Raw genomic sequence first — 25,046 nt, forward strand, 5'->3', positions numbered from 1 at the left:
AACATTTTGTAAAGCAAGAAAAAGGGTGCAAGCTCCTGGTTAGGGCTGAGCATTTTGTATGGCTCATTTTTTTGGACCTTGTGATGTACATTCCTATCATCCACCACTCCCCAAAGAGCATATCCTCTGGAATCAGAAGCAGCAATTCACTATCACCTGCCTGCAACAGAGTGATAGACTCTTAAAAACAAAAGTGGCTTCATTGCCCTATGACAAAAATAAGGTCCTGTCCATGATTTCTGAACTGATGAGGCAGCCACTGCTCTCTGACCTTGCTGCTGTGTCTCAAGCTTTATGTGCTGTCAGCTAACCAGAGCTTGCGTTGCAGGTTAGCAAAACCCATATCTGATATTTCTACAGGCCTGTGTGTGCAAGGAATTTAAATTAGGTCTTTTTAGGGGTCTTGGAGGCTGGCTTTAATACAGGCACAGGGCAGAGAGAGAAGGAGAAGCTGCCCTACCTCCTGCAGCTCGTTTTCTCCCACTCTTCCCATGGTCTGTGCTCTCCACTGAAAATTTCACAGGTGGCTTTGCAAGTATTCACTGCACTAGAAATAATTTTGTAACCATATTTCCTAAAAAATATGCCTAGCTCTCTTCTGTCATTCAGGACCTGATAGTGAAATAGGTTTTGTCCCTGCTCTGGGCATCTGCAAGATAAGACTCTTATAAGATGCCTTTTCAATATGACATTTTAGCTCTTTAAACACTGAGCCACAAGAGCCTGGTATGTCACGGTGAAGCAAGGGGCTGCGTGTGGGTGCAGGGGGCCTGGGTGCAAGAGTTGCCCTCATGCTTTGACAACTCATTCCTCCTCTTCACAACCCCTCCAGGTGCATTTATCCGAGTTTATGGTGGTTTGCAGCCCCTTGCTCCTGCACTGCAGAGCATCTGGGCACCATGCTGGAGACTGGGCCAATAGGGAGGATGGTTGACAACCCCAGGAGCTGCCATGAATCTACCAATCCTGATTTTAACTATTTTAGAAGTGTTGATATAGAGCAGATGTGATTGTTCTTATGCAGTGCAAGGATTCCAGCTCTCTGCCAGGAGAAGGGACAGAAAGTATGAGCCAAAAATTTGGAGTGCACTAAGTTTTTGTGGGGAATCATCAAAGACACCCACAAGCGCTTTGTTCCATTGTGGCATCTGCATTGGAGCACACATTTTGCATCGGAGCAGCAGTTTTGCCACAGGTACCAATGAAGTGTACTGTGCTGCTCTTGGGCATTTTATCCTTCAAGCCTGGCAGCCTGGAACAGAACACCAAACCTAATGTATGAAGCAAAACCTGCTCGAAAATTGTCAAGAGAAAACCTGTTCAATTGACCTGTTAAAGCTATGTGGATTTTTTTTTTGTGGCAGAAGTGATGTTTTCTTTCTCTTTCTGGCTCATTGGAAGTGACAGGAAATTTTGTTGTACTGTGTGAGCACCTAATTTATTTGTTACATTTCTTATATTTCTGCTCTGAGATCCACTTCTCATGAGATGAGGCAGGCTCTGTTAGGCTAGATGTTGTAAAGGATGGATGCAGCGATGCCCCAGCCTCACTCCCAGTATCAACCACTTAAACAGCACTTACAAGAGACCTGGAGATCAGGTCTCTAGGAATTAAAATTCTACATGCCCTGCCATTATGAAAGGCATTAAGGTTTTGTTTAATATGCCTTTATTAATATATCTCTTCCTACCACACCATTGCTTCGGGGATGGAGCTGGAGGGGGCTGGACTAATCCAGCCATTCTGCCAAAAAGGAGCATGGCAGATGCTGAAACACAGCAGGATAATGGGAACAGCAGCAGCACATCAAATACAGTGGCAGGGGGTGGGCAAAATTGAGGGCTTTGTCTCAGTATTCAGAAAAACTGGTTCCTCCCACAAAGTTGAAGAAATTACTGGAGAATGGTTTCCTTGTAAAACCAGGATGTATTATGAACCTGTCAGAACAGTAAAGGCAAGTAATCTTCATTCAGGTGCCCCCTTCTTCAGACCTCTGCAGATTCTGTGGTTTGGAATTTGCAGTTACTCTTAGGGGGAATATGCAGAGGCAGATGAAGTTGGTGATAATTCTGAACCCTAGCACAAAGTTTCCTCTTCCCATCTTGTGTTACTTGCACATAGATGAGACCACTTTCCACTAGATGAAATATTATTTTGTTGCATACAGTTGTTCAGTGGTTCATTCTGTGTAAAGAGAACGTGTCTCAGTGTAAATGCTGAAGACACACTCTTGTGGATCAATTTGTCTTACTTAAACCCAGAAAAACAAGGATATGCCCCCTCAAAAGACAAAGGAATCACACTGTTTGTAATTCATTGCTGCTGTAGATATTTCAAGTGGTGCCTGTACCTGTAGTGTTTTCTGGAAAAAAAATTACCTTCTGAGATACCAAGTACCAAACAGTTCCATTTTAAATTATTTCCTTCCCCAACATCTTGTATATAGATGCTTCTGCTATTTCTACTGAATCCTCTGTACTGATCCTTTTGCCAACTCTTCACCTCAAGTATTTGAAGGACTGCAGGTTTATATTTTGGTCACAACAGAAACTGCATTATTATTCTCATCTAAAAATGTGGGCTATCCTAGGAATATTTTCTGTTGGTGTAGTTCAGGCACCCAGGTCACTGCAGTCATTGATTACCCACACTTGTTCCAACGCTGCCTTAGTTGGCTCAGATATTGTTGATGCAGATACTTTAGTCTAAGTAGGACTTCTTTCTTCCCTCACAGCAAACTGTAAATCAGACTCCCATGGTGCTCAAGCAGTGACATTGCATGCTGCAGCTCAATTTTTGTTGAAACTTAGGCTTTCCATTACAGAGTAGTAGATAGTGTTCATTACCATTTTTGTATCTGCTTTGTCCCCCCTGGTGTTTGCTCATAGCATGAACAAAAGCACTGGTTAGTTTCATTGGAAAATTCCCATGTAGAATCACGTGGAAAAGACAGTTCAGGCAAAGGCACACTGAGCTGTTTTCTATTAAATATGCTGCAGTGCCAGAACAGGCTGAAAATTCATTACGTGTGGTCTGGATCTCAGTTGTGTAATTGAGCTGAACATGGCCAAAATGGACTTCTAGGCATTTGGTCTTAATAGAGCAACCAGGTCTCTGTAGCACCACATGGTATCTTTGACCTGAATTCCATAAATCCTGCTAATAATTTATAAACATTTGGTAACGTGCTAGGCAATGGAGTTAAAGGGAGTGACTCTCCAGAGAAAGTCTGTAAAGCACATGAATGTGGGTTGGACATATTGGCAGGTGATGAACTACCACATGAAAATGGTGGATGTGTTGTCTTACGGCCCTTTGCAAAGATGGGTAAAAGGAAGAGTTTTGGTGTTATTGTTAGTGACACAAAGACAATCTAAGTAAATAAATATCACTGCTTTAATATGCAAGAGTGGAATAGAAAAACCCTGACCTTGATGTAACTTCAGTTCATGCAAAGGCTATTTCCAGAATAATTTCTGTCCTCTTGCAGCTAGAATTGCTGTAGTACAGATGATGGACTAAAAGGTGCTAATGATGTATTTGTACTTTTAATGTCAAAAGTTTAAAGTCATGTCTTTTAATGGGAGCTAATGAGATCCTAAATGATGATTCCAGGTAAAATGTAGTCATTATGGCCATGCTGTTGGCAGCACTGCACTTGTGCAATTCTGTTTCTCAGCATTTACTGCTGGCACATGAAGAAAGGTAGCAAATTCCACACAACCATATTTAGCAATAGAAGTCAAACTCTCATGTAGAGTAACTGTAAAATAAATGTCCTCTATGTCAGGTGACAATCCTGCCTGGATATCCATCAGGGAATCAAACAGGAATCCATAAAATTTAGAGGCAATGTTTCCCAAGTAATTCAGAAAGAAATCCATTTCCCCCCTTAATGCTGAAATGTTGGACCCAAAGGATTATACAGTTTATCTGCCAAGCACCTTTTATTAAAAACAAAACCAAAAACAAACATAGCACAACTGTCATTAGGATTTGAATGTCTGAAACCGGCTGAAGACAGGAAAACCATAATCAGTCCTTCAGGACCACATAACAATTCTGTAGCTGTCAAAACAAGAATTAAGGCTTCCTATAAACTGACATAAATTGGCACAGCAAAAGCTCACTGCTGTTGATGTAGAAAATGCATGGTTCATTTCGTTGACTGTCAAGTGTATCTACAAAATGTATTCAGGGCCACCATTGGGCCACAGGAAAAGCTACCAAAATAACCTTCCTAAGGTTGTCAAAATAACCTTCCTAAACCATCCTCATGTCTGGTTTTGCTCTGGAGCCCCATGGAAAACCCCGGATTCCCCTCTTGCCCTTTATGTTTCCCTGTGCCTCATTACACACAACAAGAATAAAACCCCACTTGTTCTTGCACTCTGCCTTGTTTGAAAAATGTGGTGCTTTGAAGAAAGTAATTTATGGAAAGAGACATTAAACTGGACCTTTTTTTTTTTTTTTTTTGCAGACAGACTTAGAGATTCTGCTTCTCCATTTCCCCGAACTATGTTACTGATATGAATAAAGGCTGTGTCTATGCCCCCACACACCACATCTGAACTGTGGCATTGCATAGAGCTGGTGCATCAGATGTTGTCAGTGTGGCCAAGCCAGACCTCTATGACTCCTTCCCCGGGTTCCCAAAGGGTTCATCCTGAGACCGATATGAGGGCACAAAAAACCTCCAGACCTACACAAAGAGCTTTGCCAGAATGCAGTCAAAGTCCCCACCAGTGTTGAAAGCATTTGGCTTGCATCTGAATTTTAATTTAAGGGCTAAGCCAGCCAGCTAAAAACTGTCAAGGTTGCAATCACAGCCCAAAATTGAAACTCCAGCATGATGAAATCATAAAAGACATTAGTTTTTTCAAAATGCTATGCTTCTTATCATGACCAAAAATGCATGAGAATCCTTGAGATTAATAACCAGATATTTGGATTTTCCCTGCAGGTAATTCACTGAGATTGATTGATCATAAAGAGTGCAAACAACAACACTAATTTGTAAGGTAAAAATCAATTGACTTGTATCTTTTCCACATCCTATCAGTCAACATCCTAGCAAAGTACTTCTGAAATTGGAATGCCTTCCCAAATGATGAATGAAGTTTTGTGTTTATTTAAAATTCACACCAAAAATGTAACTGTGGGAAAAATTAATGAAGATCCAAGTATGTTTATCTACATCTGAAGCAATGTATAATCAAGAAAGGGATGTGAGTATTTTTACAAACCTCCTAGAATCATGGAATTATTTAGATTGGAAATGATCTTTATGATGAATAAATGGCATAATCAACAGACTTCATAAATTCAGCAATGTGAAGAATTTATAATCACTATCATTTCAAGAACATTTTCCACAAAGCACAAAAATTGTATTGTGGAAATATTGTTAGCTGGAAACAATGCTCAACTACTGAAGCACTCATACTGAAAATGTATTTGGTATACCAATGCGTGAGTATTTAAGGATTTAGAAATAGAATTGAAAATGCAAAACTCTATCTTGCAGGAGTCCATTCATTTGTGAGATTTCAGAAGGGTCAAATTATTCTTGAGCAAAATATTTTGTTTGTGGTAGTATCTGCAGATAAAGAGGTCCAATAGAAGAACTCAAAACCATTTCCTTTTACAGATCCTTTCCTATTCAAATTGACATTATAAACCTTGTAAGTAGAGCACAGAGTTATTTAAAATATACCTTCAAGGGGCATGATTTTGGAAGCAAAGCTTTGTTTTTCAAATCTTGTTGAATTGATTTTTTCCAGTCTATTTGTATTAACTGGGTAGAGGATTCACAGAAATGCAATTGTGTATTGTAATTTGACTTTGATCACAGTAATTTTCTTTCTTGTGTCTCCCAAGCAGTCTTCTAGAAACTACAGCAGTAATGGTATGCAGCAGTGGATATTGAACTGCTTGCAAGCCACTCAGGCAGCTCATAAAAAACATTATTAAAAGGCAAATGCCCTTTGTGCTCATAACTTCTAAAGTACACAAGCTGAAGTGCTTTAATACTTCTAATGCATTTTAATATATTGAGATGTGCTCTCTTGGAATTGCTGTTGTGGCTTTCCAGCTGACAGCTTGTGCTCTCCTGCCAGTCACCGTGGTCTGGTTTGACTCTGACTCTCCCTCCAGTTCAAGAAGTCAGGAATCTGAGCGTGGTTTGCTGGGAAGCTTAGCCACTGGCATGTGCCACGTACATTCTTTCTGGAGTAATCTCATCTCCTACAGATGGAACCTTTTCAGAGCATCCTGAACCATTGCCCTTCTACTAATGAGTGATCTCCCAAACCATGGAGGCTCTGGAGAGGTCCAGTCCTGAAAAGGTGCTTTGGCTCACCTGCTAAAGTGAATCTGCTCCCAAGGTTCTGGAGACATGCAAAAGCCACGAGGACAAGAGCGTTTTCTGTGCCCCCATGTTGTGTGTGTTTTACTGGGTAGAATGATAAAGGAACCATTTTAAAGATAATCCTGGTGTTCACTGAGAAAGTGGCATAGTGCTTTATTTTCTGGCTGCATTGAACAGCAATCTTCCCATCTCCAAAGGTCATCCCTTGCCCAGCAACATCCATGAATGTTATGTTCAGACATAACATTCAGACATATGAGTTTTCTCTTTTACCTGAAGATTTGGGAGCAAATCTGAGGATGTGCTTTCTCTCAAAATCGGAACCTGTGCAGGTGACCTGGAGCTCTCTCTGGAAAGAGAAGAGCAACAAGACTTGCTGTAGAATTCAACTGCTGATTAAGTATTGCTAATCCTTATATTGTGATTGGGAATTCTTCTACCATTTATTATTTTCTGTAAATTTTGGTGTTATTGTCTTCATCTTTTTTTCCTATCTTGTCTAGTTCTTTTGTAAACTAAGCATTAATTTTATACTGTCTACAGGGTCCAGGTTTTAATGGCTTTAAGAAATATTTCTGCAAAGTGCAGTCAAAAAGGATGCAGGATGTGTTGGAACATCTAAAACCTTCACACAGCAATAGGCACCATTCTAGTCAGTATCAAATTGTCAACATATTATTTCTTTTTTCAGTTAGCCTCAAGATGCTTATTCCAAATAACAATTTCTCTATTGGCTCACGACTTCCCCTAAAATGGAAATTACTTTCCCTTCTGATGTATTTTGATGTATTAGGGACTTCTCTTTAATATTGAGTACACTGTACTGCCTTCATTTTTTCCTCTCCACTGCTCCCCTCCCCATTCTCCACTTCCAGCTCTGAATATAGACATTTGGATAACTTTGGTCTATATAAGAGTGTGAGTGCTGCCCAAAAAGGGCACTTAAAAGTTACTTTCAGTGGTGGAGTTTATGCCTCCACCATAACCAAAGAAGTTAGTAGGTAGAGGGCTGAAATTCAGTTTTAAGTATACAAGTTGTTTCATGCTCCATGTCTTTGGATATGGTATGCACTTACAGTAAGGTAACTTCAGAGTGCAAAACATGTTTTAATGACAGAAAATTCATACTTGAGGCAATACACACACAGTTTTCCCTGACCCAGACACAGTGCCAGACAATTCCATGCTGATTTCCATCAACCATCCATTTTCTCCAAGGCCTCAGAAGACAGCCAACACTGAATTTTGTCTCACGTGTTCTACAACCAGGTCCCAGTAAGCTGGGGTGCTACATGCCCACACTACTCAAAAACATCTGATTTAACAAGCATTTGGTAGACATGTGACTGCCTTTGAGAAATACCTGAGGAGGAGAGCAAAAGGTGCTCTATTTTGAACAAACCCAGTTGGTTGATTTACTGCATGGAAGGCAAACTGGGAATTTGGGAGGCACTTGATGAGTATCATGTTGTGGTGTCCCATTGAACCTGGCAAGCTGGAGGTACCAGCATACCCATGCAGGGAGACTTAGAGACAGTCTTCATTTACAGCCAGACTGCAAAGGCACAGTCTACATTAATGGTTTGTTTGTCTAAGAAGTTTCAGTGTTTGAGAGAGAAGATTTTACAGCATATTATGAGAGCACGCTTCAGTGAAACTAGGTTGATGTGCAACTGATGTGGTTGTCATTTATTAATATTAGATTAGACACCTTGGCAAAGCAAAGATTTCAGGTGGGTAGTTTTATCACTGTGCTGTCTTTTGTGCATTAAAATTTTATTAGAGTTTCTGTCTTAGAGCAATGAGATTTGCCACTAATAACTCTTTGACACAAAGAAACTTATTTGATATTTGAGTAACACAACACTATAAAACCTCATCAGAACAGATCATCTGAGATTGGAGATGCATGGATTCCATGAGTGGATTGGTACTGTGGCAGAGTCTTCATGAGTCTCATGCTCCCAGTACTGTGAAGATTATTCAAATTGACTGTGCCATCTAACAAGCTCAGTACTTAAAATGTACTTAAAATGTGTCAAGCTTGTTGTGTGCCTGCATGTGCTCCTGGCAGGGACAAAAAATCCAAATTTAAATTGATTCTCTGAATGAAAAATGGAAGAAGTGTTCATGGTATCCTCCTTTCAAAAAGATGAACAAAATACTGAAAAACCCTTTCTTTACCAGGGTTATGCACAAAGCTCTCCTCAGAAGTGTTGACACTGGATTCCATGCTAAGGATGAGGAAAAAAGCCACCCTGCTCTTCAGCCCTTTTAGAGGGAATCTGCTGCTACTGACTTCCATGAGTAAACAGCTGTGACCTTGCAGTTCTTAAGAAAAGGCTTTAAATAAGAATGTCTTATTTTAAAAAGAAATTAAGAAATGAAGAAATTAAGAATGTCTTGATTTCTGAAAGTTTTGCATGTTTCATTAAACAAAGATGACTGAGCAGCAAATGTATTTCTTGTATTTAATCTGGCTTATCAGATATCACTGGAGAGGCAGTTTCATAACAAACATTGAAATTACCATATTTAATATACCTTATATTTTTTCTCTGGACTTATTAGTAATATAGCAGTAACTCCAGCACTCCCATAACACATTAGAAAACCAGTGATTATTATATAGTTCTTATCTCTACAACATGGAAGAGCCATTTTCTAAGAGGGCTCTCCATCCTTTCCATATGTGGCATCAGCTCCTGATTTTCTCTCTGCCTATGGGAGCTGGAGATGAAAATGTAGCAATCATTCTTCCATTCAAGATTAGAAAATGTCTATCAAAAAACCCAATACCATCTCGAAATGCATATGGCCTTTTTTTTGTGTTTTTTTTGTTTTTTTTTTTTTAAGGAAACAAACATATCTTTTTTGTCATGTATCTTCAAGTTCCCATAAATTCAAAGCAAACTGTCTCCTCATGCAGACAACTCCTTATTCCTCACTTCTAGTGTACAGGTTTCTGGCATATTTGAATAACATTTTGTCTATTGTTCTATTTTGCTAGTTTGCAATGAAAGTAAAAATGTCTTGCAATAAAAATTTCCTTTTGTTTGTTATCAGTAACCTCTAAGAAACTGACATAATCAACCACTTCTGCTTTTCAGTGCTGTTATCCTATTCCTTAAGAACTAGGAAAAAGTTTGACTTGTGAATGAAATGTTTTGAGATTTTTCCAGACATAATTTCCATCCTATTTTACTGATCATATTCTTGTTACTCTTTCTTCACTCTTCTTTCTTGCTTGCTACTGTCTGCAATATAACATTACATAATAGGAGTGGAAAAACATGTGACTTACCTGCAATTTTTTTTTTTTTTTATTTCAGGGCAGTGGTGTGTGGGTGGGTGGATGTGGGTGTGTATTACACGTGTGCAGAAACAGAATCAGATCCCCATTGCATGCTTTGGTAATTTCAGGTGGTTCTTTCCACCAGCACAGTGGGACACAGTACTTATATGCACGGAGCTCAACACCCTTGAAGTTGTTTCCTAACCTAATTTATTCTGCATTTTGTTTATTTATTTATTCTAATTAATTCTAATTTATTCTAGCTAGATCTCTGCAACTTCCTGATAGGACACTGTAGAAAGCTGGGGGGCAGTCTATTCTCCCTAGTATCAAGCAATAGAATGAGAAAATGTCCTCAGGTTGTGCCAGGGGAAAATTAGTTTGGATATTAGGAAAGATTTATTCACAGAAAAGGTGGTCAAGCATTAGAACAGGCTGCCTAGGGAATACATCATGCCTAGATGTATTTAAAAGAGATGTAGATGTGATATGCAGGGACATGATTTAGTGATGGAGTTGGCAGTGTTAGGTTGGACTCAGTCCTTTCCAACCTAAACGATTCTGTGATTCTGTGAACAAATTGTCTTTTGGGCAGTGCCTGGAAAATCTTGGACAAGTTCCAGATGGCAATTAAGAAACAAATCTGAGCACAAAAGAAATAATCCTGCACTTTCCATCAGGTCACTTTGCTATGCCTTGCTGTGCTTAAAAATAAACAAATGTAAAGGTTCTGAGAAACACCTTCTCTGTAAAACTTTGTGTTTGGGGATGGGATTTGAGTCAGAGCCTTCTCTGAGGTCTGATTGAAAAGGAGGAAGATTAGGTTCTTAGTTGTCAAAAATGAATAGTAATTCTGACATATTTGGTGATGTATGAACACTGGAGGGATTTATATAGTCAACTTTAGAGATCTAAATTAGGAATTGAATCCTTCTGTGCAAGTCAGTGAAACTTAAGTCCAAGTATAGAGCTGCTTGGAATGTTTTGCTCTGTTGGCTATAAATTGAGCATGGGGAGGATGACTTTGTATCTTACCTACCTACAGTGAGGTGCCTAAAATAGATGGCATGAATAATGCCTAAAATGAATACCAGTGTGCAAGAATGCAGTTGAGATTTAATCCAATTATCTCTGTGACAATTATGTCCCATTTTACTTCCCAGGACTGATGTCAAGATGTGGGCTTTCTTCAGACCTACTTCTGTACACATGGCAAGAGGCTAACAGGGCATTTGCCCTCCACCCTCTCTGCTATTACAGAGTCACAGAATATTCTAAGTTGCAAGGGTCTCTCAAGGATCACCAAGTCCAACCAAGTGAATGGCCCACATGGGGATCAAACCCACAACCTTGGCATAATCAGCACCAAACTCTTACCAGCTGAACTAATCTCAGTATTAATGATGTTGTATAAAGCAAAAGGTGTAATTTTCCAAATAACAGTAACTTTCTCAGGTGGAGAAGGTCACAGATTAAAATTGCTATGGTCAAAGACCTGCAAATGTAAATTGTCACCTATGTAGTCAACCACCCAGCTGTAAGACAAGGAAGGTATCTGAAGATACTTGCCAAATCTGCATTTCACTTAGCTGGCTAGAAAAATTACCAAGATTAGAATTTTGTTGTTCTTTTTTTCTGTTTCTTTCAAATACCACATGGCTGCTCTAGCATATGAGACCAGACCATACTGTATTCTTGTCTTACAGCCCTCAAAGTGCTGTAGTCATCCATACAAACCTTTATAGTCTCCACACAGCCCTACTGGTATCAGCAGAGCTGTACCTTGGCTGCACAGTGCAAGTGTAGCACAGGGTTGGAGAAATTATATTGCAGGTGAAAGTGGAGGGGTAAAAAGCTACTGGCAAAAATAAAAAAAACCAAAACCCAGCTGAAAGGAAATGCTTTCATTTTAGTCACACAGATGTCTAGCCAGGAAAAACATTTGTATGCAAAGATCTGAAGGAATTACAGTTTATTTTGAAAGACTAGAAATGGTAAATGTAGACCTCCTATGCAGAAATCTGTAGGTGGGTAAGTGGAATCAAGTTTAGGCTGTGTGTGTCTGTTGAAATGAGAAAACAATGCCTTTGATAAAGATAGGACATAGTTCATCACTTTTAATCCTTTCAGAAATGACTTAATGGCCAGGAAAAGCAAACATAACAACTGATTCCATCTTAGTTTAAAACTGCATGATCTGGGGTGAATTTGAGGAGATATGATTGTCTCTAGGATGTTATATTGATATTTCTTATTTCCTTTCTGGGGATGTCCAGGGGCCCAGACCTTAGGGATGGCATTCAGAAACACTCCCAGATGACTTAGGAATGGAAGTCTGGTGCCTGCTTGTGATTTTAAACATACACATACACTGCAAAGGAATAATCATTGCATACTGTATTGCATACTTATAGGCACATTGCAGTTAGATTTTCCCCTGCTTTAGAAGCAAGAGGATTTATGAACTAAAGCCTATTAAGTCCCTGAAGGCCATATAAGGAAATAATCTATGTCTTTGTATAAGAATCAACACATCTACAGAAACTACATCATAACTCAAAAAAAACCCAAACAAACAAACAAAAAACAAATTAAAAAAGGATATATCTGGTTTCAGAGTGATAAAGTGATTGAGATGCAGATGAAACAAGAGCATATCATCATTGTTGCTAAATTCTCAGGTTCCAGGTGGTCCACTGGAATGTGAAAAACAACACATGACCCTATCCTACACTAAACGTGGTACTGGAACTACTGACAAGCAGAGAGAGTCTGTCTGCTCTTTTGCATTTACAGAGGAAGACACAGTTTCTATCCCTAGGCACTCTGAAAATTCCCTGTGTATGATGAACACACAAACTGAAAATTCCAAACTAAGTCCCTATGTATGATGAACATACAAACTGTCCCCATCCAGAGCAATTTAGTGCAGCATTTAATTACTGTACTTTGAGGAAAGAAAATACTTTTTTATGAGTTCTCCTTGCCTGTGTGAACCTCAGCTCTGTACTTGGGTTTAAGCTGCAGAGTGATTTTTGCTACCTGAAAGGAATCTGAAGACCACTGTTCACAGAAAATAGACAGAAAACCACTGGTTTAAGGATGTCTGCCTAGTGGGTTGTGATTACATTAATTTCAAGTCATGAATCATGGACATCTTGTTCCTGCATTTGTAAGATTAAAGTAGGCTATATAAATAAAAGTCATTACAGAGTTTTTAAGTAGCAAATTACCTTTATATTGCCACTAATGGAAGAGACACTACATTCCATAGTCACTGCACATCAGATTTTTTTTTTTTTTTTTTTTTTTTGTGCTAGTGCTGCTGTTTCCTACTGCAGTGAGCTCCAGTGGATAGAGTCTAAGCAAACACAAATACTGTGTCCATCCCTGGACTTTCCAGTGATCCCCTGAGAAAATATTTAATTATCTAAAACTACATGAGCATTAAGAAAAATATAACATAACAAGCTTCCATCTGTGGGCTGGTTAAAAACACTTAGGATTTGGTCTGGAATTGAATTCTAAAGCAGAAGTTGTTGTCAGCAAACCTGCAGCTCATTTCTACATTCTCCTAATGTCCCATCTCTACAATAGCTGCCAGCCAGCTTTTTGGGGTACCTCATTCTGGCCTAAAACTCTGGTTACTGCATCGAGATTTGATCCATGGCTGTTTCTTTGTCTTTCTTCATATACTTGCTGCACTCCAATCCTTTCGGGCACAAACAAGGAAGGCAAAGGTGATCCAACTGCCTTAGACCCCAGGATTACTGCCAAGTCTTCAAGGCTACCTCTTCTTCTTACAGTCCCAGTCTCGTGGTATGACAACTTTACCTTTTCAAGGAGGTAAATATTGTACTAAAAGAAGTGTCTTTTGTTTTAGACCTCACAGGGCAGTAGCGTAACTCAATGGATTGTTTGAGCACTAATCCCAAATTCAATGTTCCTGCATTACTAGACTGGACCGGAACAAAGTATTTTCAGGATACCAAGTTTTCTATGTCAGACCTCTTGCTTCATGATCTCACTTATAAAACATAAAATCTACTCTGTTTTCTGTGAGCATTTTCCTTTGACTGGCTGACAAAACACTGTGAAATAGAGGCCCTGATACCCCTAAAGAGAACAAATCTCCTTCACATAAAGCTTCTTTTTGTCTCTCCATTTTGATGCTGAAGTTCACTTCTGGTTTCCTTTCCTACCTTCTGAGGATATTGCACTTTTTACCCCATCTACTTCAGGACTGGTTTAAGAGAAAATGCATTTTAAGAGGGATGTGTGTATTAGATATTTTCCTTGGGAAAACAGAAACTATGTTTTGATTAATCATTTATGCAGAGAGAAATGAATACATATAGACATGAAGAAATACTCATGGCTCTTTACATAAGAAATAAGAGTACAGTAAAAGATGATTTATAATATCAAGCTGGAATTGTACCAGTGTCCAAGTTGCATATTACAAACTAGGGAACTGTGACCTATCTTCAAATCTGAGTAAAATTTAAAGGAGAATTTGAGTCTCTCCTAGATGTTATTAAATCACCAGGAATGGCAATGTGTAGCAAATCTGTTTTACCTCGTGCTGCCACAGGGTATTGCAGGCTGTGATCACATTTATCTTATCCTGCATTATGTTTCAGTTTGTGGAGGCACGTTAATACATACCTAACTTAAAGTCCCATGTTGCTTTCCTCGTACTGAATTTGTCTTCTTGGCAGAATCAGCATGGAAAAATGATTACTTCTTTTCCAGGCAGCTAATGCAGCCATGAAACAAATTTTTTCATTCACATTGTTTCATGGGATGCATTGAATAAGCAATACTAATATTGCTGTGTTTACTCCCAGAGACCATTTTTGCTCTCGGTAAATTGAAGCACATTTATTCTGTAAATGCAAAATGAAAGTTGTACTAAATGCTATCGTTTCCATAGCCTACAGAGGAAAGGTGGATGTAATCTATTTCTTGCTCTATTTATCAAGCTGTGTGTGCAGTCAGGTGATTTGCAGAGTTCTTAGACTTCCAGATATGTGTTTGGGAATCAAGCTGGTTGAAAAAGTGGGGAATTTGATGCCATTGGGAACACTGTAAAATTTCAGTGTCTGTGCCTGAGGGAATATTAAAAAATTGCACTCTTTCTTCCAAATCTTGACAAAGCTTTTTCAGCAGTGATGGGATTATGCAGTGCAGAACACAGATGATCCATTAGCAGAGGCAGTTCCTTACATTAATTACAATTTCAAAAAGTTTTAGGACATAATTAATATAAGAAATGCACATGTCCTCCTCTCAATTTTACCAATGAATTCTGCAGTATGATTGTAACTTCCTCTAAGTTTTCTTTTATGCAGGTAGAATGATGAAACTCTCACCTTTCTTTAGCCTTCATATTTTTCCTACAAATAGCAGTCAATTAGTGTGGAAAGAGGAGGAAGACAGATTTCTGGGAATTAGTTCAGTTTTGTGCATTAAGTTTCTGTGTCTTAGGTGACAATCTTGTAAATCATATTGGCAGGTTCCAGCAAAGACCCAGCTGGCAAGATAGGTAAATTTTCCAGAATAACTGAGAACTCTATGGACTTTTTGGCTGCCAACAGTCCACCTCCATTAAGGTGACTTGCTGATTTAGCTGCTAATTGGCTCTGTGCAATTAATTTTCAATGCTCATAATCATTGTGATGTCTAAGGTACTTGTAAAACTGATGAATTTGTATGTATGATTTCTCTAAAGTGCAGAAATATTCCAAGTATCATTTTCCAGATGAAAAGCTAGAACAGAGATCATTATCTGTTAATAATGTTCTACATGTTAATTTTGGTAATGGTGTTATTATATTAAGCTTTTCTACAGATCATGGAGTAACAAGTCATCTTCATTCCTTCAAGTCCTATAGAACAATGAAGAAAATTATTGAAGGACAGGCACAGTACATTAAAGCAGTCAGTACCCAGTACCCTACTGTTTTTGGTGTAGGGGAAAAAAGAAGAAGAAAAGGAGGACAAAATTTATTCATTTTTAGTGCTTGTAGCTGCACAGTTAGATGTACTCATTTAGTGCATTTAACTGGAAAATTACTTGGTAGTCTCTGCCTTCAGTCATCTAATTCAAAGTCCCCCTAGAAGTCAGTGATTGAGCCCAGCTGGTTGAAGTCTCACAGTCATGCTCTCTCTGGGCAGAAGCAGGACAGAAAAAAAGCAGCACTCTTTGCTTTAGCAGAGTCCATTTCCACCTATATTCTTGCGTTGCCCTCTCGTAGCAGGTTCTCAGTGTATTGGCTTTTTACCACACACTAAACAAAATGAGTGCAGCTGGTGAGGACCAAGACCTTCAGCTTTCTGGGAGCAACTGAGAAAGGTAATGATACAAATACCTTTATATCACTTTTTAAATTAAATCCTTGTCTTTTTAATGTAATTCTCAAGTCATCCCTTAGGATTTGGTATTTATACCATAATATGGACTGTAGAGCTACAGATGTTTACAGAAAATCTTTTGTTTTCCTGTTTATATGTAAGCTACCATAGAAGTTAGGTGATGTTCTTTGTATTTTCTCTCTTCATTACAGCCACAGTAATACATATGTGAGCACGTATTTCCAAAAAGACTGTCAGATTATAGTTTAAAATCTGGCATGCAGTGAAGTGACTATATGTATTTCTACCCCTAACAATGGACAAAATGTAACATTGTTCCTAAATTACCGATCTCTGCTAAGTGGTGAAATCGAAGCACACTGAGCTAAAGGTCATGACATTTCAAATCCAAATTTCCGGATGGTAATGTTGGAGAAAAAGATCTAAATAAACTACCTACTTCTTGTCAGTAGTAGTTAAAGTTGAATGGAAAATTATGAGAAGCAGAATTCTTTCTTTTCATTCATTCTCTTCAATTCATTTCTTTTTATTCAAATTTAGACTTTTTAAATGTATTGCTTGATTGGTTTTAGAATTGGTCAAATAATAGCAGTTCTTACTGTTATAAAGTATTATCTCTTTGGCCCATAAATTACATTTCTTATCCACTACTACTCAAATAATTTGATATATGCCTCATGTCCACTGCTTTTACATTTTGAGAGTAAACATAAGAAGGCCTTCATTTGGTAGAGCTGGGTAAACTGACCTATACAGATATAAATGTATGGACAAACCATATTTTCTGAAAACAATATTTCACTTCAATACTTCCAGCTTTATACAGAGCCTGTGAACTCATCCCACTCTTTGATCTTGAAGCACTTGGTGATTTCAGTCAGAGGCAAACATCTTAAATACACTAAGTCTCTGAAGTTACATGAAATGGCATCAGGTAGGGGAAGATGTAAGAGATTTCCTGCCAGGAGAGATAGCTATGCCGTGAGCATAACTTGTGCTAAGCTCAGAAGAAAAGGGTTTGGGGAAAAGTGCTTAGAAATACCCTCCTCACAGGGTAATCTTCAGAGCTCGCTCTTTCTGAGAAACTAAATTACCTTGGAGATAGAAATCTGTAGGAAACCTAGCTTTAGTTTCAGTCTGCGCAGACAAACTTGTTTCTAAGAACAACATTTTTACAGAAGCAGAATATGCCCAAAGGCAAACTGAAAACTGAATGCAAGGCAAATATGGCAATATTCCTCTTTGCTAAATTAGCTGATGCTGAGTGATTAGTACTATTGTTCAGCTCAGCTGTTAACTTATTGTGAAATGCAGGCAAACACAGTGGGAAGAAATGATCATGTCCAATTCCAGTTCAGAAGGCTGAATGATTTCTTTATTATAACTATGCTATAATCCATTAATACACTATATAAAGGAAGATACTAAAACTGCATACCTACTTTTCTAACTGCCATATCTAACTCCCTCACAACTCGTGACCCTGTTTGCAAGAGTCCAGAAACAAGTGGATCTGATTTGTCATCAAACAATCCTCACCAGAATCCAATCAAGCAATCACCCCAGGTAAACCATTCTCCAAACACATTCCACATAGGAGAAACAAGTGGCAGAAATAGAAATTGTTTTCTCTTTCTTTCTCTCTGTGAACTTCTATGAAAAATCCTGATAGAGATAGAAATGTGCTTGTCACAGTTAACTCTTAGCTGATTTCCTAGTGCTTAATTCCCAGATAATTTCAAAGAGATTTATGCATGAACTGAGAGTTAAACATAGGCTTAAATGAGGTACTGACACAAGCATCGTATAAGTGTATATTTAATGTGAAATATTGTGAATCCAGACTTCAGCAACATCCTTAAGCATTCTGAAGTTGAAGGGATTACTCACATTCCTACAGATCCCTGCAAACTTGAGCCCCATGTTGAATTATGATGTAGTAAAGGATCTGTAAGAATCTTATCTAGATTTGCAGAGTGGGTTAAACCACTGAATTCTGTCAGTGTTGAAAGAAGCCTCAATCAGTTAGTTACTTCTCATCTACATCTGGCTTGGCAACCAGTCAAGAAGAACAACAGCACTCACTTTCTATTCATGTATTATGCACAATTTTGCTTTGAATACCGTGTTTATTCTAACACAAAGGCTGCATTTTAATTTCATTTTTGGTACTACATCAGTGGGAAAATGTGAGAATTGAGAGCGCCACTCAACTATTGAGCCACAGATCAATAGACAAAATTTTTTAAATGGCTTTGAAATGCCTGCATTGATAAAGCTATATCCATTATTCTTCTTTCTGTACTGGGCAGAAATAATAAATATTTTAAGGACCTTAAAATAGGTGGAATCAGTAATATTGACTCAGCAGAAACTGCCAGGAGATTAGGACTTAGTTGGTAGGATTTAAATATGCTTGGCATGTCAAAGCAATGTGACAAGTCAGTGTTTTCATAATGTTCTGTGTCTACCTCATAACTTGTTGTGAAAGGATGATGGCTGTTGCCAGCTTGCTTTGTTCTTAATAATATTTTTAAAGATAAGAAAGTGAAATGGCTCCATTTCAGGAATTAAGTCATTTCCTTGTGCCAAAATACTGACAAGCAGTCTTGGTGCGGGAAGATAAATTAGAGTTCTGACTCCTGCATCACAAAAAAGAAATCAACGCTGCTTGTAAGGAGCCTTTCTGTTTAAGCTGAAATTACTTCTTTTAACATTGCAGATGTGAATGTCAAGTGAGATTTCGATGTGAATTTTTGTAATATGAAATGGAACAGACTGTTGAACTTAGGCAATTATAAAAGTCAAGGACAATTTTAGGGAAGAGGAAGTCTAAGAATCAGAAAGTGGAACACACAAATCTCAGTTAAATTATACTATCAGCTGTATAGCAGTGTTTGCTGCCCACATCTAATGGTATATTTGCCTTGTTGTCTTTGCCACTGTCACTGCTTCTTTCAGCTCCCTCAAAAGTGCATTTGCAATACCTTCTTCTCCCTTCATGCTGGCAGTATTTAAACCCTTAGTGAATAGTTCTCCATAGACCTTCATTATAATACAAGAAGTCCTCTTTCCTACAGGCACAAAATGGAAAAATTCCTACTCAGACACATATCCAACACAGCAACAGCAGTAGACTCCTCCCAGTACACCTGACAGTAAGTATGAAATGCATTATGTCCATCTGGGGCTTCCTCTGCTCTTCTTTCTTTGCCTGTACTGCTTGGCTGCCTGAGTATATTCCATTCATCCAGGATTGGGAACTTTTTGAGCAGAAACTGTTTATTTTGAAACTCCTGTGAACACTGTAGTGCTTGATCTGTGATTGATGCTTCCAAGCTGTGGGGTGAGGCTGTATTGACCTGCCTTACCTGATGGAAAATGCTGCTGGCTCATGAAGGAAGTGGCATAAAGGTCACGACTGAGATAAGAAGTAAAAGCGTTTGTTACAGGTAGCTCAGGCAAACAGGAAAACCAGCCGTCAGCACTTCAGAAGAGGAGCCACTGCAAACCTTCACCTCTTTACCTTGCAAGGATTCTCACATCACCTGTTACAGGCCTGCCTCTTTGCATCAGTTTGTACACCCTGGTCTGTTTTAGCTAAGAGTAGTTCTTCAAACTGAACATGCTCCTGGGCAGATGTGGTTGAGACCATGAAGTTCATTTATTTACAAAAAATGCATATTGAAAATTATGCAGTGCAGTGCTTTGTTTTTCCAGTTTAAACACAGGTACCACAGACACCAAAGGAGGATGCAATATTGTTGGAAAATCATATATTAAATGGTTCTTCAGTGAAAAAGTGCTATAATTCCTACCATAGCTTAGGGAGAGAAAAAGCAATAGAAGCATATAAATATATCCTATATACACAAACAGTACAACACAGATGTCTTGTAAGCAGGGATTAGTAGAAGGACACTGTTATAGAAACAGCACATATTTTCCCTTGGGAAACTTAAACCCCCACAAATGTAGTCCATTCAAGACCACGGAGAAACAATGTGCTGCTTATGCTCATTTCGTTCCTTCTTGCTGAGACTGACATTTTATGAAGCAGGCTCCTGTACATTTCACATTCTGTTTAAAAACTACAAAGTCCTTGGATCAGCATCCTTTTGTCCATTAGGAAAAAATCTAAATGCATTCCTCTCCACCTTTATATTGTTATATTTCCCTTGCTTCATTAAACCGGACAACACAAAGTTATTTTCACTCTTCACTGCAGGAGCATAATTGATGGAGTAGTTTTAGTAGAAAAACACAAGAGATTAATCTTAAACTAGTTTAATTTAAGCAGTTCCATGACAACAGCTGGAGACCTAGCTTCTGGGAAATGCAGATGCAAACTCAGACTGGAAGATAAGATTTAGTGGCATCAGTGAGTTGCAGCTGCTGCATACTACTACATCTAGCAACATCTTTTTAGATCACAGTCAGACTGAGCCCTAAGATAAGTAGCCATCCATCTGTTTTATGGCAAACTGCAACTGGACATTAGGTAGCAACTGAATTCTTCACCACTCAACTCACATTTTCTTATTTGTCATTTTAATAGTGATTCCTGTACAGGTCAGGTGTTCTTTCCCCTCCCATACACTACCTGTGATTGCCAGCTGAGTAACAAAGTAGGTCATTCGAGATTTTCTCTTCCTCCTCCAGGTAGAGAAAAGCACAGTGGCATTTCCAGCAATTGTGACAATAAAGAGAACCCAAAGAGTCACCAGCTGCTCTGTCTGCAATGGAAAGAAGGGGAAAAAGCATATTGATGAGTGGATGGACAGTCACTTATCCTCAGACAAATCAGATGAAAATGAAAAACAGGAGTGAAATTTGAGTTTTGCCAACTGATTTCAACTTTTTAGTCTAAAAGACATTCTTGGTTTTTTTTCAGAAAATACTTAACATGCATCACTGCTAGTGATGTTCATTCCAGTTTGGTTTGCAGTGGCTGTATATTACTTTTCTCTTCACAAAACCACTAGCAGTGTCTGTATTCTGCACTTAGTGCGAAAACGAGAGTCAGCTCTCAGCTTTCTTTTGCTGCTCCAGCAAACTGTGAAATAACCAGCTGCCTCACTTCATAAGGAATGTTGATAGATGGGCTCATTTGGAGAAATGGGGGAAATAAATATTTCTCTCTTTCTAAACTTCAGTAAGTCTGAGTCATTCACAAGCCCAAGGAAATTCAGACATCCACTCCATGATCTAGATGTACACCATGACTGAAAAGCAAGCATGACCCACTAAAGAAAAAGTACACTTGCGTAGCGACTGAAACGTGATGACAAAACGTCCCCTAGTGGCGTGTGTACAAAGAAAACAAGGTAAGAAAGCTATTCGTGCTCTCAAGGCATCAGGATGCTCTGGCTGCGGGATCAGCACCGTATGTGTGTCCACGTTTGCTTGTTCGGTGAGTGCACACCCAATCTTTACAACCTAGCAACTGTTTCAGGCTTTGTCAATGCAGTCGCTTGGGGTCTTTCCATTCAAGACAGCAAACCCACAACGTGGGAGTTAGAGGAAGACGGAGGAGGCAAGTGAGGGCTGCAGCTGAGGAGAGGTGCCAGGTGCTGGCCCTACAGACGTGGCCTCAAGGACCAGTCCTGAGCAGGCTGGGGGAAGGATGCTGTCAGTAAGACCCCACCTGACTGGGCTGATAGTAGAGCAGAAGCCAGGGAGAACACATTAAAAGCATTTGTAAGCCACGATGGTGAGCAGAAACCAGAGTTCCTTCTGCTTGGATAGAAAACAGCTCACAGTGAGCATGGGGAGGGAAGATGAAATGAAAGACTGGAGCAGGGACATGGAGCTTCCTGCTTTATAGAATTAGCCTTAGTGCCTTCTTGGCACTTAGGCTCGTTCCTGGCCAGCAGTCTTGTCTCTCCTCGTCCCTCCCATCACCCTCCCAAGCAGCCTCTCCTGGGAACCAGCCTCAGCTTTGCCCCAGGTCAGGAGCCACACCACCCTGTGGATCACACAGTCATGCAGGGAAAGCTAGACCTGATGAGGGGCAATTCAATATGGCACTCTGTGCCTGAGCCCAGAGATTAGTTTAAGCAAACAATAAAGGCTGTGTAGAGAGGATTTCACTTTTCCCAGCATGATGATTTTCACCAACATAATCTACCATTCATGTCATCTCACCTAACTTTAAAGTTCTAAAGAGACACAACTATTCTAAATTGTCTTAGTATTGTCTAGGTAATAGCAGTGTGTCAGAGATGAGTCACCACTCATCTCACCTACCTTGGGATGGATTGTCTCCACTGAATATAGAGTGACCTAGATGAGACAACATGTGTGGGCTAGATACTTAGCTTTTAGATTAAAAAAAAAATAAAAAAGAAATCCATCTTTTGGGGGTATCTGCAAATCTCTTTAATTTCTTGGAGACAAATTTCCTTAAAAATGTGTGGCAGAGATATGGTGGAAACTATTTTTATGGGGATGATTTTCTTAGCACAGGAATTGGAAGGAAATGTCTTTTTGGAAGACAATAAAATCATAAAAGATAAGATTTCACATCACTTTTGTCCTTGAAATCAATGATTTCTCCTCAGGGTTTGTTTCGGTTTTTCCATTTCAGAAAGTATATTTCTCACATGAAGAAAATTAAGTGACTAGACTTGTTCCCATTTTCTTTGATATAAAATCAGAAGAGCATTTTCTTAAGAGGAATTATATTCCTGTATTATACTGATATAGATAGGAACAGAAGAAGGATCTGACACTCAAACTTTCTTATGATTCTACAGAAAAAAAAGCTTTGGAGCATCAGAGGCTGTGTTAGAAGGCTAAGAGCACAGTACAAATGGTCAGATTAAATACCTTCTGCCAATTTAAAGCAATGCCTAACAATTAAGCAATGTTAGACTCCAGAAAATAAACCAGACTGCAAAGATAACTTAAAAATGCAAACATTGAAAATAGAGGTAAGTCTGAAAGGACCATAGACAAAGAAATAAAGCCAAAATTTCTATTAATCTATTTGTGGGAGCTGCCATTCTGACAAAAATGAAAAAGATCTCATTCCTGAGGATTAAGGAGCAATAACAATAGGCAATTCAAATCACTGCAGCCTCTCTCAATCTGTGTTAACTTGCAGAATGATAACTTCCATGGTTATTAATGGGATGCCCACTGTGATAAAGGCGTTTGCAGAGGCTAGGATTGGAATTCAAAATTATCATCATGAATTGGAAATGTGTACTGAGAAAAAAAGCAACATGCTGTCCAACAAGGAGAAGTGCAGCGTAGTGAGTGTAATCACACTTGGTTGGACCAGCCTTCCAAACATCAACCCTCACACACAGCACATGTGCAAAGTGCCCAGAATATTATGGAACCACCCTACCATGAGAGCAACAGCCAGCACCACAGTGGGATCAACATCAGGCTCATGTGCCTCTGCTCTGATCTTTCCACTGCACCATGCCCACTCCTGAACACAGTGCTTCAAGAGAGGCACACAAATGAGTTGACATAAAAGATATAGTCAGGCAAAACGACTGAATGAATTAAGTTGCTAAATCCAGAAAAAGCCGACCCCAGGAAAAGATGAACATAGCCACGAGGACACAAAAAGACTAATATAAAAAAGTAAAGTACTAATCTCTTCTTTAGATCCACTGTGGGCTGGACAAAAATCAAAACTAGGGTACAGAATTCAGGATGAAAATTTAAAAATAAAAAGAAGGCTTTAAAATATATCATAGATAGAGAGATTGATTGAGCCAGGAAAACTTCCATCTGTGAAAGCCATAAAAATAGTTATTAGATTAGACAGACAGCTGATGGATCTTTGAATTTCACTGCAGCTGAATTTTCTCTAGTTTTATTCATCATCTTCAGGTTGTTTAGACATAGAAGTGTTTAGTTTCATGTCTTGTTCATTCATCAAACAAAAATCCTTTCTCAATAACAATCCTGGGCAAGGTAATTTACAAAAAACAATCCTCAATAATATGTTGTGCAACCTTCAGCAGCATTCTGATAAAAAGGAAGATAATAATATCTCCCAAACTCCTTTTGACAAGGGCTTCTTTTGAAATGGGCATTAATAATTACACTAGATGACAATGCCATGAGAGACTAGTGTCATACAGCAGTTATTTCAGGTTAGAAAAGCTAGAGATGCTGTTGACATTATTAATGTTACCAACAAATGAAAGTCAAGAGGATTTCCTTGGCTTGACTCGAGCCATTGCACATGCTGCTGTTCCTAAGGCTGCTGTGTTTGGATCATGGAAGTGTTCAACATCCAGAGAGCATATTCAGGTTTTGCTATGTTGCTCCAAGATTAAAACCAGGTTTAATCAATGAAGAAAATGCCTATTCATGGGTGAAATGTAAGCCAGAAAACTTGTCTGAAGATTGTGTGCATTTTTCTTTGGCTATAAAAAAGGCTTGTCATTTTCTTTCTCTAATAAAATTTCTGAATCCAGAGGCTGGAATAAGTCTAACAAGAGGTGTATTCTGCTTTATATTTGAGGCAGAGATCACCCCTCCAAACCCCTTTAATCAAGACCATAGTTAAACCCTTCTGGAGATGTTGGGCTGCATTTTGGTACCACAATGCCATCCTTCCTTCCAGTTCTACCCACCCAACTTCTTTGCTCTGTCTTCTCTCAGGGTTTGTATCCCCTTTGCGGGGGAGCACCAGCTGTTACTATGGAATGGGGATACACCTGATGGCCCATTCCAGTGGAGGTGCTGTTCCTCATGTCTTAAGGTGCAAAAGCCTTTGTCTGATATTAGAGAAGTTGCCTAACAGAAAGAGGGGTTCAGCTATCAATGGACAAAGATTATTTGGACTTGAACAGGGACACAATCTAAAACAGTTTAGCGCTAGCTGCTGAGGCTGCTGGGGAAACAACCTGGAAAAAATAGGTTTCAGATAAGAATTAAGCAAATAGAAAAAGAGAGGGAGAGATACTCCATGCCTGGAGTGGCTGACTGGCCTCTTAATATGAGGACTGCAGGCCTGTGGTAACTTCTTT

The 25,046-nt window shown here is 39.0% G+C and overlaps 1 protein-coding gene across 1 annotated transcript in view; it reads right to left on the reverse strand.

Annotated features, from left to right (window-relative positions):
* The window catches only part of NPSR1 (neuropeptide S receptor 1), a 56,438-nt gene that overhangs the window by 23,290 nt on the left and 8,102 nt on the right, over positions 1 to 25,046 (reverse strand). Inside the window, exon 2 of the mRNA XM_021553273.3 lies at positions 20,648 to 20,780. Coding sequence (XP_021408948.2) covers positions 20,648 to 20,780 — 133 coding nt within the window. The remainder of the gene's footprint in view (positions 1 to 20,647; positions 20,781 to 25,046) is intronic.

This window comes from Lonchura striata, chromosome 1, assembly GCF_046129695.1.
Source record: "Lonchura striata isolate bLonStr1 chromosome 1, bLonStr1.mat, whole genome shotgun sequence".
Taxonomy (NCBI): Eukaryota; Metazoa; Chordata; class Aves; order Passeriformes; family Estrildidae; genus Lonchura; species Lonchura striata.